At 46.1% G+C, this 27,700-nt stretch overlaps 1 protein-coding gene across 1 annotated transcript in view; it reads right to left on the reverse strand.

Moving 5' to 3' along the window:
- Window positions 1–12,228: 12,228 nt before the first annotated feature.
- The window catches only part of LOC117368129 (brain-specific angiogenesis inhibitor 1-associated protein 2-like), a 28,723-nt gene continuing 13,251 nt past the window's right edge, over window positions 12,229–27,700 (reverse strand). The window contains 12 exon segments of the mRNA XM_033961484.1: window positions 12,229–13,674; window positions 14,530–14,570; window positions 16,054–16,228; window positions 16,588–16,628; window positions 16,630–16,660; window positions 18,302–18,503; window positions 19,866–20,103; window positions 20,273–20,488; window positions 20,998–21,150; window positions 23,362–23,499; window positions 24,290–24,361; window positions 26,475–26,536. Coding sequence (XP_033817375.1) covers window positions 13,602–13,674; window positions 14,530–14,570; window positions 16,054–16,228; window positions 16,588–16,628; window positions 16,630–16,660; window positions 18,302–18,503; window positions 19,866–20,103; window positions 20,273–20,488; window positions 20,998–21,150; window positions 23,362–23,499; window positions 24,290–24,361; window positions 26,475–26,536 — 1,442 coding nt within the window. The 3' untranslated portion in view covers window positions 12,229–13,601.

Raw genomic sequence — 27,700 nt, forward strand, 5'->3', positions numbered from 1 at the left:
AGGAAACGCCTAAAAACATACCTGTTCTTGAAATACCTAGGTAACGAATCTGTACAAAAGACCCCATCACAATCCCACCCCCCAAATCTGATCTCGTAAACTGTTAACCACTAATCTCCAACTATGAATGTTCCATTCAATTTGTAGAATCTTTCTAATTCATTGTAAACCGCATAGAACTTCACGGTCCTGCGGTATATAAACTGTTGTTATTATTTATTGAGAGGTCTGGGGGGAGGGAGGAGGAGGATGGAGGTGAAACTGCAGCCAAGGCGCACAGTCAGTAATCTAGTTTGCTAAGCCTTCTCCAGGGACTCCCCCACCTTCCTTAGCCCACTCGCACTGCTTGGAGAGCAGATCATCGTTGTTATAACGTCATTTAAAAGGGGAGGGGGGGCCTCTTACGCATCAGCATGCGTGCAGAGAGCCGGCTGTGGATGTGTCTGAGCTTGCATGGGCCAGATGGATTGTGCGTGTGCGCCCTCTACCTTTTATTCTTTAACTTGATGCCTGAAGGTAGGCCTGAGTTTCTCCTACGTTGTAGAATACTAACACTTAACGCATGTGTAATGCACGCAGGGGCGCGTTAACTGCTACCGTTGGTCCACAAGATATGCGCCAGTAAATGGCATGGAAAGTTAGCGCTGGAAAAATCCATGCTGAAATGGCATTCCTACTACTATTAATTATTTTTATAGTGCTACAAGACACATGCAGCGCTACATAGAGTCACAAAGAGTAAGAAAACAGTCCCTGCTCGAAAGAGCTTACAATCTGTCAAGGGTGCTCTACATCAGTGTTCTTCAACCACCGGGTCCATGGACCGGTGCCGGTCCACAGAAATTTCCTGCCAGTCCACAGGGCCGGCATGCGCATCAGGCCCAAAACTGTGTTCTTCAACTGCCGGTCCGCGGTGCGATCGTTGCATTGTTAATAAGATTATATTATGTGTATATATGAAAAATGAATGGAAAAAATAGTGTTAGAATAAGGACTATGGGGGCAGGGTCCGGGGTGGAGATTGGATAGAGATGGGCAGGGTCTGGCCCAGTGTTCTTCAACTGCCGGTCCGCGGTGCGATCGTTGCATTGTTAATAAGATTATATTATGTGTATATATGAAAAATGAATGGAAAAAATAGTGTTAGAATAAGGACTATGGGGGCAGGGTCCGGGGTGGAGATTGGATAGAGATGGGCAGGGTCTGGCCCAGTGTTCTTCAACCGCCGGTCCGCGGACTGATGCCGGTCGACAAAATAATTCTTTTATTTCTTCCGGTCCTTAGGTGTAAAAAGGTTGAAGAACACTGCTCTACATCAAGCATTCTTTAGAAAGCAATGCTCAACGACAGCTCCCATGACCAACTCTGGGTGTGTACGGACTCACAAAAAAGGTTAATCTATTGAAAACAACAAACCATAAATTCTAATGGTGATCTTATAGCTTTAGAGTAAGTGAAGGAAACGATCTCAGAGTTGCCACTCCCAGGATAATATTGTTATTGTCCAAAAGGGAATTGTGGCATGTGGTTTCTTTCATTGATCAAACCTTCATCCTTAATTTTTATATTGTATTAAATATTCAAACTGATTTTTTATAAAACATTGTTGTAAATATTACCACTCAAAACTGAATAACTCGTTATAGTTAAAGAGTATTAATCTAGTATTATCTAGTCTTATTTTTTATAAAATTTTTTTATCTTTTTTCAATCTTTTATTACTTATAAAAAATAAGACTAGATAATACTAGATTAATACTCTTTAACTATAACGAGTTATTCAGTTTTGAGTGGTAATATTTACAACGTTTTATAAAAAATCAGTTTGAATATTTAATACAATATAAAAATTAAGGATGAAGGTTTGATCAATGAAAGAAACCACATGCCACAATTCCCTTTTGGACAATAACAATATTATCCTGGGAGTGGCAACTCTGAGATCGTTTCCTTCACTTACTCTAAAGCTATAAGATCACCATTAGAATTTATGGTTTGTTGTTTTCAATAGATTAACCTTTTTTGTGGATCTCTTCGATAGTGGTTAATCTGTTCTCCTGTTTTACACTATTGTGTACGGACTCACGCCAGGTTTCACTCAGTGTAAATCCTGGCGCTCGGGTTGAGGGAGCGATCCAGGAATTCTGTACCATTGTGACTCGATTATTGGAATGCTCCTTTTGGGGTTGCACACCAGACAAATTTCAGTCTGCCACTTTATACGAGGGCGCTTTGAAAAGTTCAGTAATAAAACAAGTTAAACACATATATTTTTTTTTAATTTGACAAAACCTATTTTTCCGATGAGATGGAAAAACTGAACACTCGCTGGACTAAGCGTACAGCCCTCGATGGAGACTATGCTGAGAAATATTTTAAAAATATTCTTTTCACTTGGGTTCTTTTATCGAACTTTTCAAACCACCCTCATATAATAGAGCTCCCAAATCCAAATAATTACCAATTATCGCCGGTAATTGATGCTACTTGGCTTGTTAAGTAATTGTTTTGCGAGCACATCTCAGGATCGTGTGCAAATTTCAGTGACCTTTACAAAAGACAAGGATTAGTGATTGTGAGGGAGGCATAGACCTAGGCAGGCTGTGGTTGTGCACAACGCATGACACACTTAGGCCTGCCATTGATATGTTGGAAGTGAGCATACCTAATTTTGGAGCATCAGTGTGGCTTTGTGCTGTAAAGGCCTAGATGTGCTCTGAAGCCTTTAAAGAATTGACTAAGCGAGGCCCATTGTGATGTCTGCCTCGTGGCATCAAGTTATAGAATTACCCTTAAGTGTTATAGAGTATGTGTGTGGTACATATGACCTGCCTTAGTGTCTTTGCATGTCTCTCTCTCTGGTGTGATGTGGGGCACGGAGGGTTTATCCCCGCTGCTCACCATATCAAACCAGACTGCCAAGATCAGACTAACTGCTAACACCCAGGCAACTGAAGAGCCAGAGAGAATGCTCCCTCCTCCCAAAATCTCTGCGTTAAGATTAGAAAGGCTGAAATCTAGCTATGGGCGGTAACGCCCTTCACATATCCCCTGCCCGAGGAGTGTATGCTCTCTGACGTGATCAAGGAAGGGGGGTGGAGAAGAGTATGGAAGTTGCGATCGGTGCATCCGAGGTGGAAATCTAGGTATCCCTTCCTCGCTAGGCACTCTTTCCAACAGAGAGATGTCATGAAATGGATTCAAGCCAAGGCATAATTATCACATAATTTATGTCACCCGCTAGACGGATTCTGTCACTTGTGGGTGGGGTCAGGATATTCTCCAAGGAGAATTGTGGACTCAAGACTCTTATCCAAGAAATGTAAGCACTTTGAACCTGTTCCATCCATGGATTGTTCTCTACATATAGAACACAGCTGCTTTGGTTTCTTCTGTCCACCCAATTTTGAATTGTTTGTTTTGTTTTGTTTTCAAATTGATTGTGGGTTTTGCAAGAACCACATGAAATGGACAGCAGCCTGCACATCGTTCTCCCGCTGTGTGTTCCACCTTTTCCCTTCTTCAATCCTTCAAGATAAAGGCTATAATTTCCTTACATGCTGCAAAGAAGGACTGAGAGAGTCCCAGGCACCAGAACCGTAGGTTATAATGAGCCACCTCTCTCCCCCGCTGTTACATGCAGTCGATGGGAATCCAGCATGGACCGTCTGCCTTCTGATAATGTTGTGGAGTGCATCTCCTAATTGTGTTTTCATCACTTGTAACCTTTGCACTGGGCAAAGGGGAAACAGATGCCATGCTTGCTTCGACTCGTGGCAAATGGATGTACAAGCAGGCCGGGCAAGCTGATCCGTGGCTGGCTGAGGGCTTGGATTTTGGACTACCTTTGAGACTTGTGAGAAGCAAAGTTTGGAGGCTAGCTCTGTAAAGGACATTAAAGCATGCTTGGGACAACAGTAGGAACAGGGCTGATAATGCTGAGTATAAGACATGTTGGGATGTGTGTTGGGGGGGGGGGGAAGCTAATCTTGGCGTACAAATAGACATTTTTAGTGGCTCATCTACTCAAAGTGGTGGAGGGCCAGAGAGGAAGAAGGACTGGGGTCTTTCCTGCTTTTAATGCCAGGAAAGGCACTTTTGCAAATCTTGCTGGGCAGATTCGTCGGGTGGTTTCCAACCATCAAACAGCAATAAACTGGACGTGATGTAAAGCCTGGGAAAGGACACTTCAAGGGGGGAGAGACACACAAAACTTTAATCTGTATATAAAGCCGAGAACCAAGGGCCAGTGCCGTGCCAATTACAGGGAAGCGTGCCAAAAAAGGGAGGGGGGGGAGTTGCTGTGAATTTTTTTTTTTTTTTAATGCATTTTTGTACAGAAACAAAATAAGGGCCTCTGGGGTGGTAGAAAATGCCTGAAAATAATGGCATCGGGGGGCTGTTTACCCCCAGCCCACAGGAAGCATGTCAGTACAGCAAAGCAGGAATGCATCATGAGGGTGAGGGAATGGTTGTGGTCATGATTCTCCGCCCTCTGCCGCTTATTTTTTACATGGTTGAAGGCGGATGTATTTTGCCAATGTTGCCTGTACATATGAAAAAAAAATAAATTTACATTTTGCTGTGCTAAGCGCAAATTAAAGTTAAAAAAAAAAAAACACACTAAAAGTTTTTCATTAAAAAGAAAATGGTGTGTAACAGTGCCAAAAGACTTGTCTACCAGAAAATAAAAAAAGTAAAAATCTGGATCTGAATAATTGCAGAATTGTGATGTCTCTTAAAGGTCTACTAAATGTGTTATGTTATATCTCTTGCCTGGGGTTGCCTTGGGATTCTTCTTGTGCTATCAATTACTCTCCCAATCCGGTGAGAGTGCCTTCTGCTTGCTCTCCCAGTTACAGAGACACATCTCCCGCTGCCTTGTCAATGTCTCTCCACACCCCACCATCAGAGTGCCATCCGCAGGTTCTCTGGGGATATTTCCATTCTTTGACAGACAGCATGAATTGACCATCCAAGTGTGTGGCATTACCCAACGGCGATGACACAAACCAGTTCTCAGAGCTCAGATCTAGAAAATCTTTTTGAGTACCCAAGGATATCTCGCTGCCTTGTCTCTCAAAAACCTTTTCAAACTATTCTTATTAAAACAAAACACAACAACCAAGAATACATACTGTGCCAAAAACATCTGCAAGTTCAATCTTGTCAGTTTTTATTCCTGAGACTGACGAATCATCTTCATCTGCACAGCCAAAATCTGCACCCAGTAAAGACAATGACTTTTGTGAAGAAGGTCTCTGCCCTTTGGCTGTTGTAGTCGATTTTGAAAAAAATATTCCTTTCCTTTCAAGAACAAATCAGATTCCTCCAAAAGACTTTGGGGACCCCTGTCATAGATCTTTATGGTTATAGAACCATGATGGCAAATAAAGGCCAAATGGCCCATCCAGTCTGTCCATCCGCAGCATCCACTATCTCCTCCTTTTCCTATTGGCTAAGGCTCAACATTTGCATCTTCTCTTCCTATAGACCAGTGGTTCCCAAACCTGTCCTGGAGGACCCCCAGGCCAGTGGGGTTTTCAAGATAGCCCTAATGAATATGCATGGAGCAGATCTGCATTCCTGGCATCTCCATTTTATGCAAATCTCTGTCATGCATATTCATTAGGGTTATCTTGAAAACCCGACTGGCCTGGGGGTCCTCCAGTACAGGTTTGGGAACCACTGCTATAGACCTACATTCTGAGGTCATAGAGCTTTATGGTAATAGAAATATGATGACAGATAAAGGCCAAATGATCCATCCAGTCTGTCCATCTGCAGCATCCACTATCTTCTCCTCTCCCTATAGGCTAAGGTTCTTTACACCTGCATTGTGATGTCATAGAGCATCATTGTTATAAGCTAAGGCTCTACACTTGCATTGTGATGTCATAGAGATTTATGGTTATAGAAACATGACAGCAGCTAAAGGCCAAATGGCCATCCAGTCTGCCCATCCACAGCATCCACTATCTCCTCCTACACCTAAAAGATACCAAATACCTGTCCCACGCTTTCTTGAATTCAGACAGTCTCTGTCTCCACCACCTCTTTCGGGAGACTGTTCTACTTATCTATCACCCTTTCTGTAAAAAAGTATTTCCTTAGATTAGTCCTGAGGATCTGTGATCAATGATCCAGTTTTCAACTTCAATCCATCAATTTGTAGGTGTTCTAGACACCTCTAGGGAAGACCTTCCATCCAGAAGACAGTTGAGTTGAAAGCTATAGGCCAACATGTCTTCAGCACAGAAAGATCATTTGCCCAGTTCCTATTAACACTCTTGGGAACCGTCACTACACACTGCAAATCTTCACTAAAAATGACCGGGGATGCCAAACAGTATACCAATTTCCCCTCTTCGGACATAGTGAAGGAACTTGTTCAATATTGGGGGTACTCAGCAGCTATTGGCACCCACAGAGCTGGCTCCTATGCCTACACCCTTGTACTATGTGAAGGGAGCTTGCTTAAAAACACCAGCAATGCATGTAAACATTTTCTAGATCTTTCTGAGTTCGAAGAGAGCTGGCCTGTGTTGGTGCCATTGGATGACATCACCTAGTTGTTTGGCTGACTTATCCTGTTTACAGAGAACCCCTGCTTTAGGTAAGCAACTTCACTCTGTAGTCCCAGCTCTGGGTCCTCTCATCCAATCTGTGACTCCCTCAGCGTGGCGTGAGCGTCCCCTATTGGTCCCAAATCATTTTTGCTTCCACATTCAAACATAAATCACCTCTTGAAAGGATTGCCAATGAAAATGTTCACAAAACCTAGTTTAAATTAGACATTTATTAAAAGTTTGGCACAGGAGATGGGTGGGAGAGTCACACACATGCAATACAGTTCTTTTTAGAATTTCATGGAGGACTGGCCTTCCCCAAAGGAGCAAGAAGAAGACGACATGTTAATCTCTGGAATTTCACCCAGTTCTCAGCAGAAACTGGAAGAAAAAACAGGGATGATTATCAGTCTGGCTTGATTTCTGGAGACGGATTTCATGTTTCAGGGTTTCAATGTGTCCTCTTGGTTAAGGGGGCTCAGAGTCCCATGTAAAGTGTGAATACAGCATGGAGAACTGAAGAACAGGTCTTCAACAGAGCCCCAAGGAGGCATGGCATCAAAACATGTAAAGCATGAATATTCATTGGAGTTCCATGGGGTGTCACGCCGTGTGATCCTCAAAGGGTATGTCAGTCATTTCTAGACATTCGTGTCTCTCTAGGTTAATAGAGGATCTCCTGCTCCAGTGTCTGCTGGGCCCTGAGGATCTCTTGGTGTCCCGTCCTGTGTGATCACACAGTCATTGGGTCCTGGGAACCTCCTTATGCCCAGTCACTGGGGACCTCCTGATCCTCTTGGCTTCTAGATGCCCACGTCCTCTACACATCCAGCCCCATCTGGTATGACACTACGAATGGGCCCTAGGGACTTTCTGATCCTTCTATCCCTTTCTCTTTTAAAAGCTTTCTCCTTCCCTCTCTCCCATCTCTCCCCTTTTTTCTTCATGTCTATTTCCCTGCCTTCTCTTCTCTCCTTTCCTCATTCCCTTCTTCTCCACCTCTAATCTTATGATTTTCCTTCCAATTCCTCCATCATTTTTCTTTCTCAATTCCTCCACCCTATCCTTCCCTTTCAATCTCTTCTCTCCTTCTTTCCACTTCTTTCAGTCCTCTCTCCTCCTTTTCCCTCTTTCTCCTCATTTCTATCCTTTCATTCTCCTCTCTCACCCTTTTCCCTTTTCCACTCAAAAACTGGCAGCAGAGAGAAGAGAAATGTCTGGGACGTTAGGTGCCTCCCCCCCTTTGCTTTCCAAGTCGCTCTCCTCAACATTGCTCCAAATGCATCTGTCCCAGTTCACTTCTCTTCTACCAGTAGCTAGTAGACTACTGGTGTCTTCCATGTCTTTCTTCTACTCCCTCATCTCTCTCTGTAACATTTCATCACATTCTCACCTACTTTCATCGTCACTTCCTGCCTCTCTTAACATAGAAACATAGAAACATAGAATATGGCGGCAGAAAAGGGCTGTAGCCCATCAAGTCTGCCCACGCTAATGACCCACCCCCAGACTTCACCCGGCTAGAGATCCCACATACATATCCCATTTCTTTTTGAAATCGAGCACGCTGCTGGCGTTAATCACCTGCAATGGAAGTTCATTCCAATGATCGACTACCCTTTCGGTGAAGAAATACTTCCTGGCGTCGCCATGAAATTGCCCACCTTTGATTTTCAGCGGATGACCTCTTGTGGTTGAAGGTCCTTTAAGAAAGAATATATCGTCTTCTACCTCAATGCGGCCCGTGATATATTTAAAAGTCTCAATCATGTCCCCCCTCTCTCTACGTTCCTCGAGCGAGTATAGTTGCAGTTTATTCAGTCTTTCCTCATATGGGAGGTTCTTGAGTCCCGAGACCATCCTGGTGGTAATTCGCTGAACCGACTCGATTCTCCGCACATCTTTTTGATAATGTGGTCTCCAGAATTGAACACAATATTCAAGATGAGGTCTCACCATGGATCTGTACAGGGGCATTATAACTTCGGGCCTCCGGCTGACGAAACCTCTATGGATGCATCCCACCATTTGTCTAGCCTTGGATGCAGCTTTCTCCACCTGCTTGGCAGTTTTCATGTCTTCACTAATGATTACTCCCAAATCACGTTCTGCCCTAGTCCTAGCTAAGGTCTTACCATTCAGAGTGTAAGTTCTGCATGGGTTTTTGCTGCCAAGGTGCATGACCTTACATTTTTTGGCATTAAAGCCCAGCTGCCAAGTCGAGGACCAATGTTCCAATAAGAGCAGGTCCTGCTCCATACTGTCGGGTAAGGTGCTGTTATCTACTATGTTGCATAGTTTGGTGTCGTCGGCGAATAGTGTTATTTTACCTTGAAGCCCTTGAGTCAGGTCTCTTATGTATATGTTGAAAAGGATCGGTCCCAAGACCGATCCCTGTGGCACTCCACTGGTCACCTCCGATGTATTGGAGGGGGTACCGTTAACCACCACCCTCTGGATTCTACCGCTTAACCAGTCATTGACCCATGTCGTCAATATCACTCCCAATCCCATCGAAGTCATCTTGCTCAACAATCTGCGGTGCGGGACGCTATCAAAAGCTTTGCTGAAGTCCAAGTACACGACGTCTAGAGACTTCCCCATATCCAGTTTCCTTGTAACCCAGTCAAAGAAGCTGATCAGACTGGATTGACAGGACCTTCCCTTTGTGAATCCATGCTGCTGGGGATCCTGTAGATTTTCCTCGGTCAGGATCGTATCTAATTCTTGTTTAATAAGTCTTTCCATGAGTTTGCTCACTATTGAGGTGAGACTGACCGGTCTGTAATTTGCAGCTTCCGTTCTGCAACCTTTTTTGTGCAATGGAATGACGTTAGCTGTTTTCCAGTCCATGGGGACTTTTCCGGTACTTAGGGAAAGATTGAACAGCACGGATAGCGGCTCCGTCAGGACATCACACAACTCCCTAAGAATCCTGGGGTGTAGATTGTCCGGTCCCATGGCTTTGTTCATCTTGAGTTTTGATAGTTCGCCATGGACGCTGCTGGGTGTAAACTTGAAGTTTTGAAACGGGTCTTCCGAGGTTTGCCTTGCTTGCAGTTGTGGACCGGTCCCCGGCGCCTCACAAGTAAAGACTGAGCAAAAGTATTCATTTAGTAGTTTGGCTTTATCAGAATCCGTTTCTGCATAGGTCCCGTCTGTTTTCCTGAGACGTACTATTCCATCTGTGTTTCGTTTCCTGTCGCTAATGTATCTGAAGAAGGATTTATCCCCTTTTTTAATGTTTTTCGCTAGTTGTTCTTCTGTTTGAGTCTTGGCCTCTCTGACTGCCGCTTTGACTGCTTTAGACCTGGTCAGATAGTCTTCTTTTGTCACCCTGCACTCTTCTCCCTCCTCTTTCTCCCCTCAGTATCTCTTCCACTTCCCCCCTTCCCTTTTTGCTTCATTATGTTGACTTGATGAATCCTCTTTCCCTCCCCTCTTCCCAGATGCACCCAGAGGCATAGTCACAGGGGGGCCTGGAACCACCCCCCCCCCATGCACTTTGGGATCAGGCCCTCTCCATAATTGAAGCACCCCTTTAAAAGGCTAGTAGGGATGGCAGTCACAGAAATACATCTCCTGAGCTGCTCCCCTCCTTCTTGCACTGCTTCCAACCACCAACACTGGGACTTCTTGCACATGCTCAGTTCACCCAAGAACTGAGCATGCTCAGGCAGTTGGCGGCATACCACTGGCTTCTGCATTAAAGAAGCAGCAGCACAAGGAGGAAGGGAGTGAGTGGCCCAGGAAATGTATTCCTTGGCTGGCGGGGCCTTGGCATCCTTGCAGTAACATCAGAACATAAGAATAGCCTTACTGGGTCAAACCAACGGTCCATCAAGTCCAGTAGCCCATTCACATGGTGGCCAATCCAGGACACTAGTACCTGGTCAAGACCCAAGGAGTAGCAATATTCCAAAAACCCAAAGAGTAACAAAAGATTCTAGAACCCCAAAGAGTATCAAAGATTCCATGCAGAATCTCAAAGAATAGCAAGATTCCAGAACCCCAAAGAGTGGCAACATTCCATGCGGAATTCCCAATGAATAACAACATTCCATGCTACCGATCCAGGGCAAGCAGTGGCTTCCCCCATGTCTTTCTCAATAACAGACTATGGACTTTTCCTCCAAGAACTTGTCCAAACCTTTCTTAAAACCAGCTACACTATCTGGTCTTACCACAAACTCTAGCAATGCGTTCCAGAGCTTAAATATTCTATGAGTGAAAAAAATTTCCCTGTAACTTCGAGTGTCCCCTAGTCTTTGTAATTTTTGACGGAGTGAAAAATCGATCCACTTGTACCCGTTATATTCCACTCACGATTCTATAGACTTCAATCATATCTCCCCTCAACCATCTATGACTTGCATTCCAGGTACCTGTTTAATGTGCGCGGTGGGGGGAGAGAATATTTTGCTTCTCCAGTCCACCCCCAAAATTGGAGAGTTGGCTACACTGCTGGTTGCTCCCATACAATTAGGGGGTACAGACTGCCTAAAGTTAGATGCTGGGATGATGTGAGCTATGGACAAATTCTATATCAGCGATTACGAACGTAATCATTGCCATGGAATACTAGTGTAAGTCTCCAGTTGCGCTTCTAACTTTAGGTGCGAGCGTTTATGCAAGTTAATTGGCTGCTGCAAACGTTCTCATGAAACTGCTACAAATCTGTAACCTGTGTGCATGGGTCCTAGATGCGCCCCCCAATCCATCCTGGGTCCATGCCTCCTCGCAGTTGCGTACTCCATTTGTAGAATCCCAGATAAAGGCGGTCATGCACGTAACTGCTAATTAACACCAATTAGAGCCAGTAATAGTTTGTCAACACCAATTAGTAGCTAATTATTAAGTGAAGCGTTCTATAACTTATGTGTGTAACTTTGCATGCTAACCCCTGATTCTGTATCGGTTGGTTAAAATTGGGGGCACAGCCCAGGCATAAACTAATTAGTCAAACAGGCGCTTTCAACCATTTATTGGTGTAAATTGGGACCCGTTTGCTTGTGCGCATTTGCACGCGTCTAGGTGCACGCGTCTAGGTGTCACGCGTCTAGGTGTCTAGCTGTACACCCAAAGTGTCTCACATGGCCCTGGGAGAGGCATTGACGGCTCAGGGTTATAGAATTCCAGGGTTACACGACCAACTCGGGCACCAGGATTTACAGTAAGGTATAGCAGGGGCAAATCTTTGTGTCCAAAACTGAGCAAAGGAATCCTCTTTAACATAGAAACATGATGGTAGATAAAGACCAAATGGCTCAGCCAGTCTGTCCATCCACAGCATCCACTATCTCCTCCTCTCCCTATAGGCTAAGGCTCTTAACATTTGCATCTCCTCTTCCTATAGGCTAAGGCTCTTAACACCTGCATTGTGAGGTCATAGAGCATTATTGTTATAAACTAAGTCTCTACACTTGCATTGTGATGTCATAGAGCTTTATGGTTATAGAAAAATGGCCCATCTACCGTAGTTTGCCCATCCACAGTAACCATTATCTCTTTCTCTCTCCGAGAGATCCCGCGTGCTTATCCCAGGTCTTTTTGAATTCAGACACAGTCTCTGTCTTCACCACCTCTTTCGGGAGACTGTTCCATGCATCCACCACCCTTTTTGTAAAAAAAAGTATTTCCTCAGATTACTCCGGAGCCTATCACCTCTTAACTTCATCCTATGCCCTCTCATTCCAGAGCTTCCTTTCAAATGAAAGAGCCTCGACTCATGCGCATTTACATCATGTAGGTATTTAAACATCTCTATCATATCTCCCCTCTCCCGTTTTTCCTTTAAGTGCTATTTTACGCAAAATGCTCAGTCTTTTATAGAATAAGGCTTAGTGCAGATTTTTAGAATCTACACCTAAGCGTCAAATTGTGCACGCCAGTTTCTAGAATTAGAGGTCACTTTCCATCTGTCAGCTCTGTGAGCTGGTGTTGAAGGAAGGGGCTTTCAGGCTGATGTTCGGAACCCAACGCCGGTGCTAGAGGCCATTAGTGCCAGATTAGTTAATTAACCATTCCCTCCTAATGCTCAGAAATAGTGCCCATACAAAACATCTGCCCTACTGCAGGAAACCTAACACCAGCTTGGCGTTGGAGGCATTCGTCTGACCTTCGGCAAGTGGAATCAGGCACTCTCTGATTTGCCCTGTGTGCTTGTAGCCAGAGACAGGATTGGCACTGCTCCCTGCCCTTGCAGCAATCCCCATCCTCCTGTAATCCCCGCAACACCAGTTCGCTCCCGCCCCCAGCTCTGTCACCACCTGGGCATGCATGCAAAAGCTTTGCTAACTGTGCAGCTCTCGTGCGCAAGAGCCAGATAGGTTCTAAAAAATAACTTCCCAGTTTTCAGCACTAAAAGCATGCATATGATTTAGTTGTATTTTCCAGGAAAATGAGTTGATTTTTAGTAATGCTATTTCATTTTTATTGATTAGATTGATGGATGAATTTTGCGATTTATTCGGGGCGGCTTTGGGTTGGGCTTTTCTCTTTAGGAGTTCTTTTCTCTAATTCTTTTAATGTATTTTAATTGTCAACCACTTCATCTGCAGTAAAGTAAGATAATGCGAAATAAACAGAACCTGTAACTTGCATGCTGTCAGTGCTGAATATTAAGTTAGTTTTGAGCGCTATTCCCGCGGTGTTCTCCTGCGCTGTACAGAACAGCGCAGGAGTTCTGAGCACTGGCCTGTTGGTCAGGAAATGTTAGGAAAACATGCTAAGAACTGGCAGGGGGAGGGGGGTAAGAAGCACATGCCAGGTAGTGGATCAGAAATGCGAGCGGCAAAGCGCTTCCAGATGCTGGAAACAACGCAGCTCACTGCGTCCCGACTGGTAAAAAGATATGTTAATTGGTATAAACGTTCTGCGTCTCCAGATGATCCAAAAGGTAACCGGATCTTTTCCTGCTCCGCTGAGGTGCCAGAGAGTAAAGAGAGGATTAAGGCACGGAGGAAGGCTTCCCTGGATCTCACTCCGGTGCAGGGTCCTCCAGGAGAGGGGGTGGAGTTCAGGGGATGGCGGTCACTGGATCACAGGAGCGGAGCGATCGTTGGTGACGGTCCGTTTCAGCCTGACGTGAGCAAAAGGGTTGTTTCTGGGGAAAAGACAAAAGACAGGAAATCAGACAGGGTTTGGTGATGTTATGAGTTCAACAGCCATTCCCCTATCTGCTGAGGTCCAGTTACTGCACCTGTCCTTCCCCACTCGCACGCAGTGCCAAAGCCAGGAGTGGGACACCTATCCCGGCACGTGCCGTGACTCATAGTGAGATGCCACTCCTGGCACGTGATGTAGCTCAGAGCGAGATGCCAATCCCCAGCACGTGCCGTAACTCATAGTGAGATGCCACCCCGGCACGTGATGTAGCTCAGAGCGAGATGCCAATCCTGGCACGTGCTGTGACTCATTGTGAGATGCCACCCCGGCACGTGATGTCGCTCAGAGCGAGATGCCAATCCTGGCACATGCTGACTCATAGTGAGATGCCACACCCAGCACGTGATGTGGCTCAGAGCGAGATGACAATCCCGGCACGTGCCATGGCTCATAAATGCCACTAATGGCACATGCCGTGGCTCAAAGCGAGATGCCAATCCTGGCAAGTGGCCATGGCTCAATGAGATGCCACTCCTGGCATGTGCTGTAGCTCAGAGCAAGATGCCAATCCCGGCACATGCCATGGCTCCAGAGCAAGGTACCTATCGTGGCACCAGCTGTGACTGAGAGTGACATGCCTATCCTGGCCCATTCCAACCCTGGGCGTGAGACGGATGTTTCAGTGCAGCCCGGCTGGGCTTGTGGGTGGTACTAGGACAGTGACTCCTTTGCATCTCACCCTTTGGCACGTTCAGCTCACCCCCTCTCCAGTGCCCCCCCCCCCCCCAATACCTTTTCTTAATGAATGTGGCCATTAGAATTAAAGCGGAGGAGTTGGAGAGGTCCCTCTCACCTGGAAGGCGACGATGCCGGACTCCCAAACTCATTCACTAACTGGGAAGAGAGAAAAGGAATAACATCTAGAAAACTTGGCAGTGTGTTTCATAATGATTAGGGTCACCGTATAGGCCCCAGAAAAAGGAGGACGGATTGAGACATTCGGGTTTTACGTCCATTGCTTTCATCGGAAATAAAAGCCAGATGTCTCTTATCTATTCACCTTCCTGCCATTGCTGGAAGTAAAACCCGGATGCCTTGATCCGTCCTCCTTTTTCTGGATTTCACGTTTTACAGACACACACACATATGCTATCCATGGACCCAATGCTCCTCATAGCCTCAGTTACAAGCAAATAGGCAAAGGATCTCCAACTCTCAGGGATGCAAACCAATCTCCCAGTGGCATAGTAAGGGTGAGTAGTACCCCGCCCCCCCCCCCCCTGCTGTACACGCGCCCCATTCCCTTTCCCCATACCTTCTTAACTTCTCCTGCATGAGCAGCACGCCCATGTCAGTGTCGGCTCGCCTTTTGCCGTCACTTCCTGGGTGCGGGTCCCAGAAGTGACGTCAGAGAGAGCAAGATGCCAATCCCGGTACATGTTGTGGTTCAGATCAAGATGCCAATCCCGGCACATGCCATGGCTCCAGAGCAAGGTACCTATCGTGGCACCAGCTGTGACTGAGAGTGACATGCCTATCCTGGCCCATTCCGACCCTGGGCGTGAGACGGCTGTTTCAGTGCAGCCCGGCTGGGCTTGTGGGTGGTACTAGCACAGTGACTCATGCTGACGTGGGCAGAAACCTTGCACCAGGGAAGTAGAAAAAGTAAGGTACTGGGGAAGGCAAGGGGCGCGCGCAGGGGCAGAGAGGAGGAGGGGGGTGCCCTTAGGAAGACCGTGCCTGTAGCGGACTGACCCTCCCCCCCCGCCCGGACCCCCTTACTGCGCCACTGCAACCGCCCCACCTCCAAGACAAGAGAAAGGAACATTTTCTGTCAAAAAGTAAAAATTAACCCTGCAGAGTCAAACCAAAGAAAAGGTCTAAAGAAAACAGACGATAACTCAAGTGTTATATTCTCCCCAAGACCCTCCTCGGTCTAAATAAACCCCGTAACAAGCGTACCCCCATCCACACCCAGTGGCCCTCATTACACTTCCCCTCCTCTCCCTCTGCACCCACTCCCAAACCCAACACTAGTGTTTCTTGAACAGATCCTGGAGAATCCTCTTTCCCATTGCCGTGTTTAGGATAGCCACCCCACCCCCCCTTAAATTTAAGGAATTTGCATATACTGTGACTCCAGAGGATATCAATTATCTTGTGACTATTCAGTGCAAAATCCTAAAAGTCTGACCTCAGGGTCTGCCTGAACGCACTCACAGACTAGCACAGCACATGCACACATCACCCCCCCACCCCCCCCCCACAATAAACACCAACTGACGTCTTCCCCTGTGGGGTCCCCCCTCAGGTACACCTTGCATTCGCAGTGCCTGCTGTACATCCTGGACTATTGCGTCCCAGGAAGACTGCTCACCTGCGACAGGTCAGGATTGATCATGCTGAAAGGTCGTTGGCGGAAGGTACTGGTACGTGGCGAGGATGTATATCGTGCGCTGTCGTTGCAAGCTGCGTCGGATCCCACCGGGATCACTCCCACGTTCACTAGATTCCCTGTACTGCTGCTGTTCAGTTTGCTGAGCTGGAAAAAACTGATGGAAAAATTTTGATTTGAGGGAGGGTGACAGTGCAATCCAGACCCTCCTCTAAGGTTGCCAGCTCCAGATTCACCTGACAGTTTTAAATGCACTGGGGGAAATCAGAACTACAAGTCCCAGCAAGCAATGGGGGTAAACCCATAGTAACATAGTAAATGACGGCAGATAAAGTCCCAACCATACATGCTCCATAAATTAATTATTTAGTTTAAATGGTCCTTTTCCTTAGATATTTCGGGGCCAGAACTGGGTCAACCACATCAGGCGAATCTGGAGCCAGTTGGCAGCCCAACCCTCTCTTGGGGGGGGGGGGGGGGTCCATGTCTGGCAGTCCCTCGATTTTGGCTGCTTACCCTGTGTTGTGCTTGTCCGGGGGCTGGGCTGGTGGGGGGGGGGCGGGTGTAGGAAAACGGGAACCATCCTTTGCTGGAAATACAAGAAGCAGAGAAATGTCTAATCGCCCTGGAGTTCCCATTAAGAGCAAGCGTGTACGCTGGAATGTGGAGTAGACGCCTGGTTTATAGAACAGTTGCAGTTATGTTAAGTGATTGGCGCCCCCTTCCCTCACTTTCATGTCATCGTATAATTTTGTAATTATAAACAATTCGCAGTCCTTCCCCCCCCAATATTTTCAGAATGTAAGCCGCCTAGATCAGTGTTCTTCAACCACAAGTCCATGGACCAGTGACGGTCCACAGAAATTTCCTGCCGGTCCACAGGACCAGCATGTGCATCAGGCCCAAAACAGTGTTCTTCAACTGCCGGTCCACAGTGCGATCGATGCAGCGTTATCTTCGAGCCAGCTCCCTCTTCCTAACTGATTCAGTGCACAAAGCCACGGGCAGTCTGCACCTGAACCAGAAGCCTTCTCTCTGACGTTGCAACGTCAGAGGGAAAGCTTCCAGATGAGGCACGGGACGTGCAAGGTGCAATTAGTACTATTATGGGGGCGGGGTCTGGGCCACTACTTAGCCCAGTGTTCTTCAACCGCCGGTCCACGGACCGATGCCGGTCCACGGACCGATGCCGGTCCACAGAATAATTATTTTATTTCTGCCAGTCCATAGGTGTAAAAAGGTTGAAAAACACTGGCCTAGATGGTTCTGCCCTAATGTCTAACATCTGGCTCACCAATGTGGCTTTGCGCTGGTATTCTGTAATGACGAAGAGCGACTTTATTTCATTATAGTACTGACATTAAGAGCGTCCCCTAGAGGTGCTAATTTATGGAATTGTTTCCTTAAGTTCTCTTTTAGTCTACAAAATCCTGAGTGGAGTAGAACAGGTACAAGTGGATTGATTTTTTTTTCCCCCTGCATCAAAAATTACAAAGACTAGGGGATACTCGATGAAGTTACAGGGGAAATACTTTTAAAACCAATAGGAGGAAACATATTTTCACTGAAGGAATAGTTTTCCGGAACGCGTTGCTAGAGGATGTGGTAAGAGCAGTTAATTGAGCTGGTTTTTTTAAAAAAAAAAAAAAAGTTTGGACAAGTTCCTGGAGGAAAAATCCATACTCTGCTATTGAGATAAACATGGGGGAAGCAACTGCTTGCCCTGGATCGGCAGCATGGAATATTGCTACTCTTTGGGGATTCTGCATGGAATGTTGCTACTCTTTGGGGATTCCATATGGAATGCTGCTAATCTTTGGGGTTCTGGAATCTTGCTACTCTTTGAGGATCCCACATGGAATGTTGCTACTATTTGGGATTCTGGAATGTTGCTACTATTTGGGTTTCTGCCGGGTACTTCTGACCTGGATTGGCCACTGTGGAAACAGGATACTGGGCCAAGATGGACCATAGGTCTGATCCTGTATGGATGTTCTTATGTTTATGTTATGTTAGTAGTGTAATGGCACTGACTGGCACACAAGAAATGGAGGTTTGGGCGTAGGGCTCCTGTATGTACTCCTGGAGTCCAGACACTCTGCGCTGGCTTTTTCCAGACTATACTTACAGTGCTGTTTTCCATGTTATACCTCCCTGAAAGCCCATGGACCGAGGAGCGCTTCCTGCCGAAGAGACCCACCCGAATTAACAGGATGCTGCGCTCACTCACGTGCCAGTCCTTTCGTTCTCGCCATAGTGCCAGCCATCCCGAGCTTGGGGTACCAGAAGGAGAATGGTGTCGCCTTCCTGGAAGTCCAGCAGGGTGGGGTTGCTACAGGCGGTGTGCGAGAAGAGGGCCTGGACCCTGCGGCGCTCAATCCGGGGGGGCAGCACGGACAAGGGGCTGATTCGTGGCAAGGTCTTGTTCTCTACTACAGGGGAGGAGAGAGCAGTTTAGCAAAATCATTTCCAAAGAGCTACACTTCAAAACACAGAAGAGACCCCCCTTATCGTTCCCTCTGTAATCCTCCCACCTGAGCACTGTTGCACAGTGGCTAAAACTACAGCCTCAATACTCTGAGGTTGTGGGTTCAAACCTACACTGTTCCTTGTGACCCTGGACATGTCACTTAATCCCCCCATTGCCCCAGGTACATTACATAGATTGTGAGCCTGCCAAGATATACAGGTAAAATGCTTGAGTACCTGAATAAATTCATGTAAACCATTCTGAGCTCCTCTGGGAGAACAGTATAGAAAACTGAATGAATAAATAAATAAAACCAACCAACTTCCTAAATTCTAAGTATTCTTTTGTCATTGTAGCTGGAAAGAGCGTTATCTTATTTCGTTAAGTGCCAATTTGCAGAAATGAAAGTCTATGTTTTGACATTGTTTCAGATCCACATCATTCTCTTCTTGGTTGGGCTCAGAACTTTTCGGCACCCCCTCGTATTGGTGCTTAGAAGGTAGGGGAATTACAGGCTTTCTCTCCCATTTCCTACTGATCTTATGAAGGATCATTTTCAAAGTGCTTTAGCCATGTTAACTAGTCATCTAAAAATTGTCTTCTCTATAAGGTTGCCAGCTGGCTCCAGATTTGCCCAGCAGGGTTGATCCAGTTCTGGATTTACCCCATTGCATGAAGGGACTTGTAGTTCTGATTTTCCCACTTCATTAGAAAAGCAAGACTACAAGTCCCAGCATGCACTGGGGTAAACCCAGCCACTCTGGATCCATTTGGTAGCCTTACTTTAAAACCTACTGCACAGACTGCTATATCCCAAGGAAGATGGTTTGAAAATTGCACCCCACCCCCCCACCGGAAACTGGAAGAAGACATCCAGGATATGTAACACCATGCTCCCAACAACAGACTACCTGCCATTGGTTTTACAATCTTCCTTGAATAAGACTCCACAATTTGGGCTCAGAATCTCTTCCCTTCCCCTCCTTCCTCCTCTCTTGCACCTACTACACTTGCTGATATCAGCATTCCCAGTTCCCCTGTAGCTGCAATCCAACTTCATAGCAAAATATCTATGATCATATGGCCCTAAGCATTGGGCAAGGCTCTTTTACACAGCTCTCGGGATCACACTTCAAACAAAGGGCAGGTCTCCTTTACGCAGTGCTCGGAATCACACCTCAAACACAGGGCAGGCCTCTTTTACGCAGCACTCGGGATCACTTTTCAAACAGGACAGGTCTCCTCTCAGGATGGTGAAAATAGCAGAGCATTGAACGTGGGTCACAGATGGTCCAGACCCATACACTGAGAGCAGATACTGTACCTAGGGTTGCCAGCCGTGTCTCGGAGGCAGGCTTGCGAGGGATGGGCAGAGTTGAAGCGTACATATCAGTGACCTTTGTGGTGGGGAGTGCGAGGGACGCCGAGAGTGCTGGCTTTGGGGAGCACTGGATGGCTAGCGGAGATGGCTCACTGGCACCTGAAGTCCCCATATCTTGTGAGCCCCGAGGCTGGTGGGAGCCCCCATTGGAGAGCGGGCCAAGCTCTGAAATATTCACAGTCTGGGGAGAGTGAAAGCAGAGCAAGAAAAAAGAAAAATTACAATAGGGGGGTCTGACCCCCCCAACCCAACCCAAACAAGATCCGCAAATCATCACACAGAATCTGGTCTCCATGCCGCGTCCCTGTTCCTAGCAGCCCCCCCACATCGCCAATCGCTGGGAAACTTACATGGTTGAGAGCGAGGCCTCCTCCTCCCAGAAGTGGGGCGAGCTCCGGGGGGACCTCCAAGGCTTTGGTGCTGGGTATGGGGTCTGAAATGATCGTCCCAGCAGAGCTGCTGTTTGCCGTCTGTTTCACCAGATTTAGGGCCCGCTCTGGCAACTTGGTGGGCTGTGTGCAGGACTGCTCCCACGCGGGGAGTTTGACACTCAGTAGTTCCTTCACCTGGTTGAAGAACGGGAGATGCAGTTAGCCAGGAGCCTGGAAGCAGATGGTGAGTTCAGCGCCAGAGTTGGCCCCGCTGCCACTTGATAAAACAAGCATCAACCTCGAGCGGCAGTATTGTGAGGAGGAGGCACTTTGGCACATTAGATTTGGAGCAGCCTGGGATGTAAAATAGACCCACATCCAAGCTCCATCCTTCTCTGACAAGAAGGCAGTGATTGAATGTGGGCCTGTGTTGAAATGCCCTATGCCACATGTTCCCTGTGGTGCAGTTTCAGCCTGGCAGTGGCAGGCCCAGAATGGAGAACTTAAGAAGGAAGAGATACAAGACACAGTATGGGGGGGAGGAGAGGGGGAGATGCTGGTCATCTTGTGAGGTAGGGAGGGGAGATGCTGAGCATGGGAGGGGATGAAGTAGGGATAGGAAGGGGAGATCTGGATGGCAGGGGTGGGAAATAGGACCTTAATAACCCTGGCACAGAGGTAGAAGTCTCCTTTTGTGGTCTTACCTTGGCGTGGTAACTGCTGAAGTGTTTAGAGATGGCGCACTGCCGGTCCACAAGGAAGGAGTAGCGACGGCGTTCCTCCGTCAGTGCGGCCTTGTACCCGTCCGCCACAAACTGGTCCAGTTCGCACTGCATTGTGCTCATCGTCTCCACGTACTGGGGAAAGAGCAGAAGAGGATCAAAGTTGAGGAAAGCGATAGTCGCTGCCTGACTGGTTCTGCCATCACTTGCCACCATTCAGTTTTAGGTCCACAGGCTAACCCTTCCCCTTCCTTACCAGCGAGCAATATCCCAGCCCAACGTTTTTAACTCTTCTGTTTCTAATTTTGCCTCTCCTCTTGGTATTCCCACCCCTCCCCCTTTAAATTTTCTTTTTCCTTCTCCCTACGTCACTTTCTCAGATTAAACTTCCAAGCCTAGCCACCCCAACAAAACCACAAATATTACAGGGAATGAATTTTAAACTCCTTATGTACTTAAACTTCTTCACCACAGAAACTTCTCTCATGCTTTAAGTATTTCACTTTGAGATGGGTTTTTTTGGTCCCTGCAAGGCATAATCCTCCTGGATTCTGGCAGTAGGGCTGCTCATGGCTCCTGTAGTCCCAACCTCACCCAGCAGGAAGCACTGTAGGAATGATGCAGGAAGCAGAACACTGTGTAGAACAGTGGTCTCAAACTCGTGGCCCGGGGGCCACACGCGGCCCGCCAGGTACTATTTTGAGGCCCTCGGTATGTTTATCATAATCCCAAAAGTAAAATAAAACAGTTTCTTGATCAAATGTCTCTTTAGCTATAAATGACAATATTATTATTAAGACTTAGCAAAAAGGAAAGAGTTTTACCTCATGCAAAATTGTCATTTCTTTAACAAGACATTAATTATTTTTTGAGGCCCTCCAAGAACCTACAAATCCAAAATGTGGCCCTACAAAGGGACTGAGTTTGAGACCTCTGGTGTAGAAGATCCCAGTCTCTGCCAGCAGGAGGTGAGGTAGGACTAGTGCATTTCCAGCCTCTCCCGGCTGGAGACAACGTAGGTCATTCACTAAAAGCGTATTTTTAAAAAAATAATGTGGAAAGAATCAATGCAAAACATTTGGAATGCTACTTGATTTTGTTTTTTTCCTGAGGTCTTCGGCCGCGGATCTGAGCCTTGGTGTTTCCTGGCAGGAAGCAAGGTCATATTACTTCTTCCTACAGGAGCAAATTCCAGCAGGCTGAGGAAGAATTTCATTGTTCTTTGACTGTGAATGGCAGGGCAGGAAATTCTCTCTCCGTGTGTACCAGGATGAAGTTTCCAAGGATAAGGAGTTGCTGGCGAGGGCTTGGACAGAGCCTCTATCCTGGCCTTGTAAATACAGGCTCTGTTTTCTTTTCACTCACTGAGCTATTCTTCTTACAGCTCCAGGGAACCCAAAGTGTCACACTAATGTATGGAAAGATGGTATATGGGATCAAAAAGGAATCATCCACAGGAAAAGTACAATCCCATAGACTGAAGCATAGAATGTTCATACAGGGTGGTTGAGGATCTCAGAAACCAGCTTGGACATAAGTTCATGAAGCTCAAGGCCACGACTTACAAGTTCCGAGATTCAATCATTAATCCTCCAAACCTCCCCCTCCTTCTATGGTTATAAATTAATTCTTTTATTATTTCTTTCTTTAAAATGCTTCCAACAGTGGCTCCCTTCTTCTTATATTCTGTATAAATCATTATCCACCCAGCAAAGAAGCAAAATAACTTTTCTTAAATAGATGCAAAATAATCCAAAGCCCAAAGGGACCCGTTCTGCCCTATCCATAGGCTTTCTCAAGGGTTCAATAAATGACGCTGTATCTATTTTTTAGCTGTGTCTTTCCCGATTAAGGCTGGGTGCTCAACAGCTACCAAGCCTTAATTGGGAAAGACGCTTGCGAAAGCCTCAAGTTCGTGGCTGCTCACGCCGAAGATAAAAAAGTACGGGGAAGGGGCGCGCATGCAGGTGGTAGGGGGCAGGGAAGATGGTGGGAGAGGGGTGCCACCACCTCAGGCACAGCTCACCCCTGCAACGCCACTGCCTATTATATTTAGTGTGCCTTGTTAGCCACTAAGACAGGAATTAACTGGTTGGTGGCCATACCCAGCTGGTTAACTTGCACATGATAATCGGCCAGGTGGTGCCTAACCTGAGAAGCTAAATTATAGAATTGCCTTCTAAGAGCTGAACACCCTCTAGTAAATACCATGTTGACATGAGGGAAATAAAGTGTTATAACAGCAACGTTCCTGGATGGGGGAGCCCAATCTCTCTCCCTTCCCCACCCTCCGAGCCCTTCTGTGTTTCCTCAGGTTGCACGCTTAGGACTTGGGGAGTCTCTTACCTGCACCTCCTTGTCGCCATATTTCTGGGGATTCTTGCTGCTCTGCATCTTTTTCCGCAACTTCCTCAGCTCAGATTGACACTTCTCGACAGACTCATGTCTCGAGCGATGCTCCGTCTGGTATTTCTTCAGCGTTGCCTTTGGGAGGAGGTTGGGAGATATCAAAAAGGAGGAGTGGTACATCCAGATCAAGCAAAGCTAAAAAGATGGAGATTCCTCTCCCTCTCCCCCGTCACTAGCTTTGGTCACATTGGATCGGGGGCCCTTAACTCATTCTAGTAGGGGCAAAACTGCCGGTGCTTTACCCTGGCAAGGGAGGAATGAGAGAAAGGATCTTGCCAGTGTGATGACAACAGATATCCTTCTGATACCATTGTTGACTTGATTCTGATTTATAAAATAACCTCTGCAGAAACCAGGGAAGGCAGGGTTCAAATCCCATCGCAGCTCTTTCTAATCCTGTGTAAGTCGCTCAACCCTCCACTAGCTGGTGTCCATGAATGTACATCACTTCTGTAGCTTCTGGGCCTGCAGGCAATCATAAAGGAAATGGGATAAGTCACCTGGTCTCCGGAGACCCAAAGGTGTTCAATTTTAATATGCTAAGCTTAGGAATTTTACAAGGAATGTCGGGACACAGTTAATTTTTCAAGAGATTTGGGGATTTGGATTTAGCATAGGCCTATCTAGTCATTCAAGGCAAGTTGCATTCAGGTACCAGAGAGCAGTGGAGAGTTGCCCGAGATCCTAAGGAGCCACTCTGGGATCTGAACCCTGGTTCTCAGTCCACTAATAAATGGCTACTCCACTCCAACAGAAGAAGAACTCCCAAGCCAGCCAGGAGTGAAGCCTAGAACTTCTCATCTGTAGTCGGATGCATTAAACATTGTGCCACTGGCCCTAGAAAGAACGAGACTTCATTACTTACTGTCAGATATTTTATATCCAGTTCCAGTTTGTGCTCCAGCTGGGCCAAGAGCTCCGAGTGGAAGAGCTTCAGCTGTTAAACCAACAAAGAAAAGCAAAGACACATGAACCTTTTCATTGGGCCATAGATCTCTTCCTCTTCAGCTCCCCTGCTACAGCCATTCTTAAGCTGCCTCATCCTCTCCAGCACTCTCTATCCTCAGGGTCTTTTCCCCTCCAGCTATCAACAGGCCAGATACTGTCATCTTTTCTGAGCCCATATTGTCACCAGCTCTTCCTTCGTTCATATCATTCTCAACACCACCATTGTCATCATCCTTATTCTCCCAAAAGCTTGCCCAATATCATAACAAAAATCCCAATCAATAGCAGTATGATTAATCTCCCACTGATGTCCTCACTAAGAAAATCATATCCAGTGCCTCAATCACAGGCATCAATACTGTGTCCAGCATTTTATTCAACATCATCACCACCACCGTCGATCAACACGATAATCACCTCCAGTGCCATCCTTCTGTCATCAACTGTTCCACCACTAGAAATATCTGTAGTGTTCCAATGTGATGGAGTGACTGGAGTAAGCCTGAGGTTTTGTTTTTGTTTTTTTACTGCACTCTCTCATTGGGTCACATTAAGGGAGGTAAAGCTAGTCTACCTAGCCAGGAGACAGAGAGTAATTTAAAATCCTTAGAATGAGAACAAAATTGAGAGGCCCAGAACAGGGAGGAAGGGTTCTCCAGGGATTTCCTATGAAGGCCTGCAATATTGGAAGAAGGGCATGGAAGGAAACTGTCCCTCCACATACATGTGTTTAAGAGTATAAAAGACTGCCAAGGTAGGGACAGTCTTTTTCATGGGGGGTCCTGATCACTTATATCCAGGCTAAAGATAGGCCTGGGACTGTGTAAGGCCTGCATACCTGTAATTTGTCATTTATTCATTTATATCCCGCTTTATACAAAGTGGGTCACAAATACATATACAGTATAAAAATACAAAAACACTAATACAGACATTACAGGCCTAAGAACAGTAAACAAATCAATGGCCAGCGCTCATATATGCACAAAAAACCTTAGACCCCATACTTCATCTTGCAAAATACATATCGTTTCAATAATCACTTAAAATTGCACAGATTATCCATTCTCGAGGGCCAAGACAGGAAAACATACTAGTCCTAGACACCTTCAAATTCAGGCACCTGACCAATAGTATATACAGATCAGTACGCTTTACAGAGCGCAATTTCTGTAGTGGAACCTAGGGCAGAATACTAGCCATCAGACTTCTTGGCGCTAAACCATGCATGCAGAGGTAGACCATCAGTAACAGTTTATAGCATATCCGGTACTCTAGTTTCAACCAATAGAGCTTCACATAGTATTCTGTTACATGCTCAAATGGTTTGAGCAAAGCCAAATGCCAACCCAGAAGACTGTTCACTGATCCACAAGAGATTTTAACTGGAGCAATAAAGCATTTTGTCTGACAGTTTCTGTAGAGGCTCAGTGGTGCCACCGTGCCCAACATTACCACACCCAACCATGCAAAACACCAATATCGTCGTCATTTCCAGCACTCAACCGCCATTATCACCATCAAGAATACCTCCACGATTTCTATCATCTCCAACAAGCAACCACCATCACCTTCACCATCATCATCATCTTGCAAAACACCAACATCGTCATTTCCAGCACTCAACCGCCATTACCACCATCAAGAATACCTCCATGATTTCCATCATCTCCAGCATGCAACCACCATCACCTTCACCATCAACATCATCTCTAGCACCTCAACTACCAATGCTGCCTCCACCTTCACCAACAGCACCACTATCAACATTATCTCCACTGTCCAGCCATCATCATAAGCAAAATCCCAATTGTTATTTTTGTTTTCTCTAACACCCAGCTGTCGTCTCCATGTATGTCTTCTCCAATAACCCAACCATTATCACCATTGAAAGGGGACAAAAAAAAAATTGAACTGAGGAAACCGGAAGAGTAAATCTCTAAGGAAACATCATAACAGTAAGGAATAAAGATATAACTTCTCTTCGCTATTCCATTTTCTCAACCAGCCAAACATTGTTACTCTCCAGCCACTCATCACTAGCTTTGTTCCAACTCAGCATTTCTGACCATTACCACCCTATGGGATCCTCAGACACTCACCACCTCTTCCAGTTGCACCTGGACCTGCCGGTGGACCTCGGCCATCTGGAATAGAGTATCACCTGCAATGAGACAGGAGAGGGAGGCAGCAGGACAGGAAGGGGAGGGAAACGGGGCAAAGAGGAGAGATGACTATAAAAGACAATGGAATGGAAAGAAAGAAAGCTTGAAAGCAGAGACTACAGATGGGAGAAATTTAGAAGGGGAGAATCAGAGATCTTAATGAAATCAATTTACAGTGCCTTGCAAACATCTTCACACTCCTGTACATTTCTCGTATTCTGATACCTGAAAAATGTAGGAGGTTGGTTCACTTGAGCTGCACAATGTACTCTACACTTTCAACCTGAAAGAACAATTATATTCTCCAAATGTAATTAATAATCAGAAATCAAAAGGTTTTGATCGCATACACTCACTGTTACAGCAAACCCACATTAGCCTGTTTCCGGTAATTGCTTTAACGAGATCTATAATCAATTAAAGAGAGGCCACCTGTGTCCAATGACACACAGTTGAGCTGATTTAAATACTCCGGGAGGAAGAATAGAGCTGTTTCTGTTGTACGATGTGAATTTGAAGGAAAAGTCTAAACATGCGGAACACCAAGCTGCTGAAAAAACTCTGGGATAACGTTACTCAACAATATTGATTGAGGGAAGGCTAGAAGACATTTCATTATGTTTGAAAATTCCTTGGGGCAGTGTCAGATCCAGCTCTCCCAAAATGAAGGAATTGGTGAGGCCTAAGATTACTGTAAAAGAGCAACTGAGGTCTTCAGTTGAGAGTGGGTAAAATATTGACTGTTCAATGGTTTCAAGATTACCCTATAGGAGCGGTTCTTGGTCAGGTTTTCAGAATATCCACCATGAATGTGTATGACATAACTTGCCCTGGATCGGTAGCATAGAATGTTGATATTCTTATGGGATTCCACATGGAATGTTCCTACTCTTTGGGATTCCAGAATCTTGCTGTTCTTTAGAGATTCTGCTTGGGGTTCTGAAATCTTGCTACTCTTTGGGGGTTCCACATGGAATGCTGCTACTCTTTGAGATTCTGGAATGTTGCTACGTTTTTGCCAGGTAGTAGTGACTTGGATTGGCCACCGTGAGGACGGGCTACTGAGCTAGCTGGACCATTGGTCTGACCCTTTAAGGCTATTCTTATGTTCTTATTCAGCGGAGAGGTTCATGCAAATTTATCTTCTGAATAGAAGGAAGCCA

This window comes from Geotrypetes seraphini, chromosome 10, assembly GCF_902459505.1.
Source record: "Geotrypetes seraphini chromosome 10, aGeoSer1.1, whole genome shotgun sequence".
Classification (NCBI taxonomy): domain Eukaryota; kingdom Metazoa; phylum Chordata; class Amphibia; order Gymnophiona; family Dermophiidae; genus Geotrypetes; species Geotrypetes seraphini.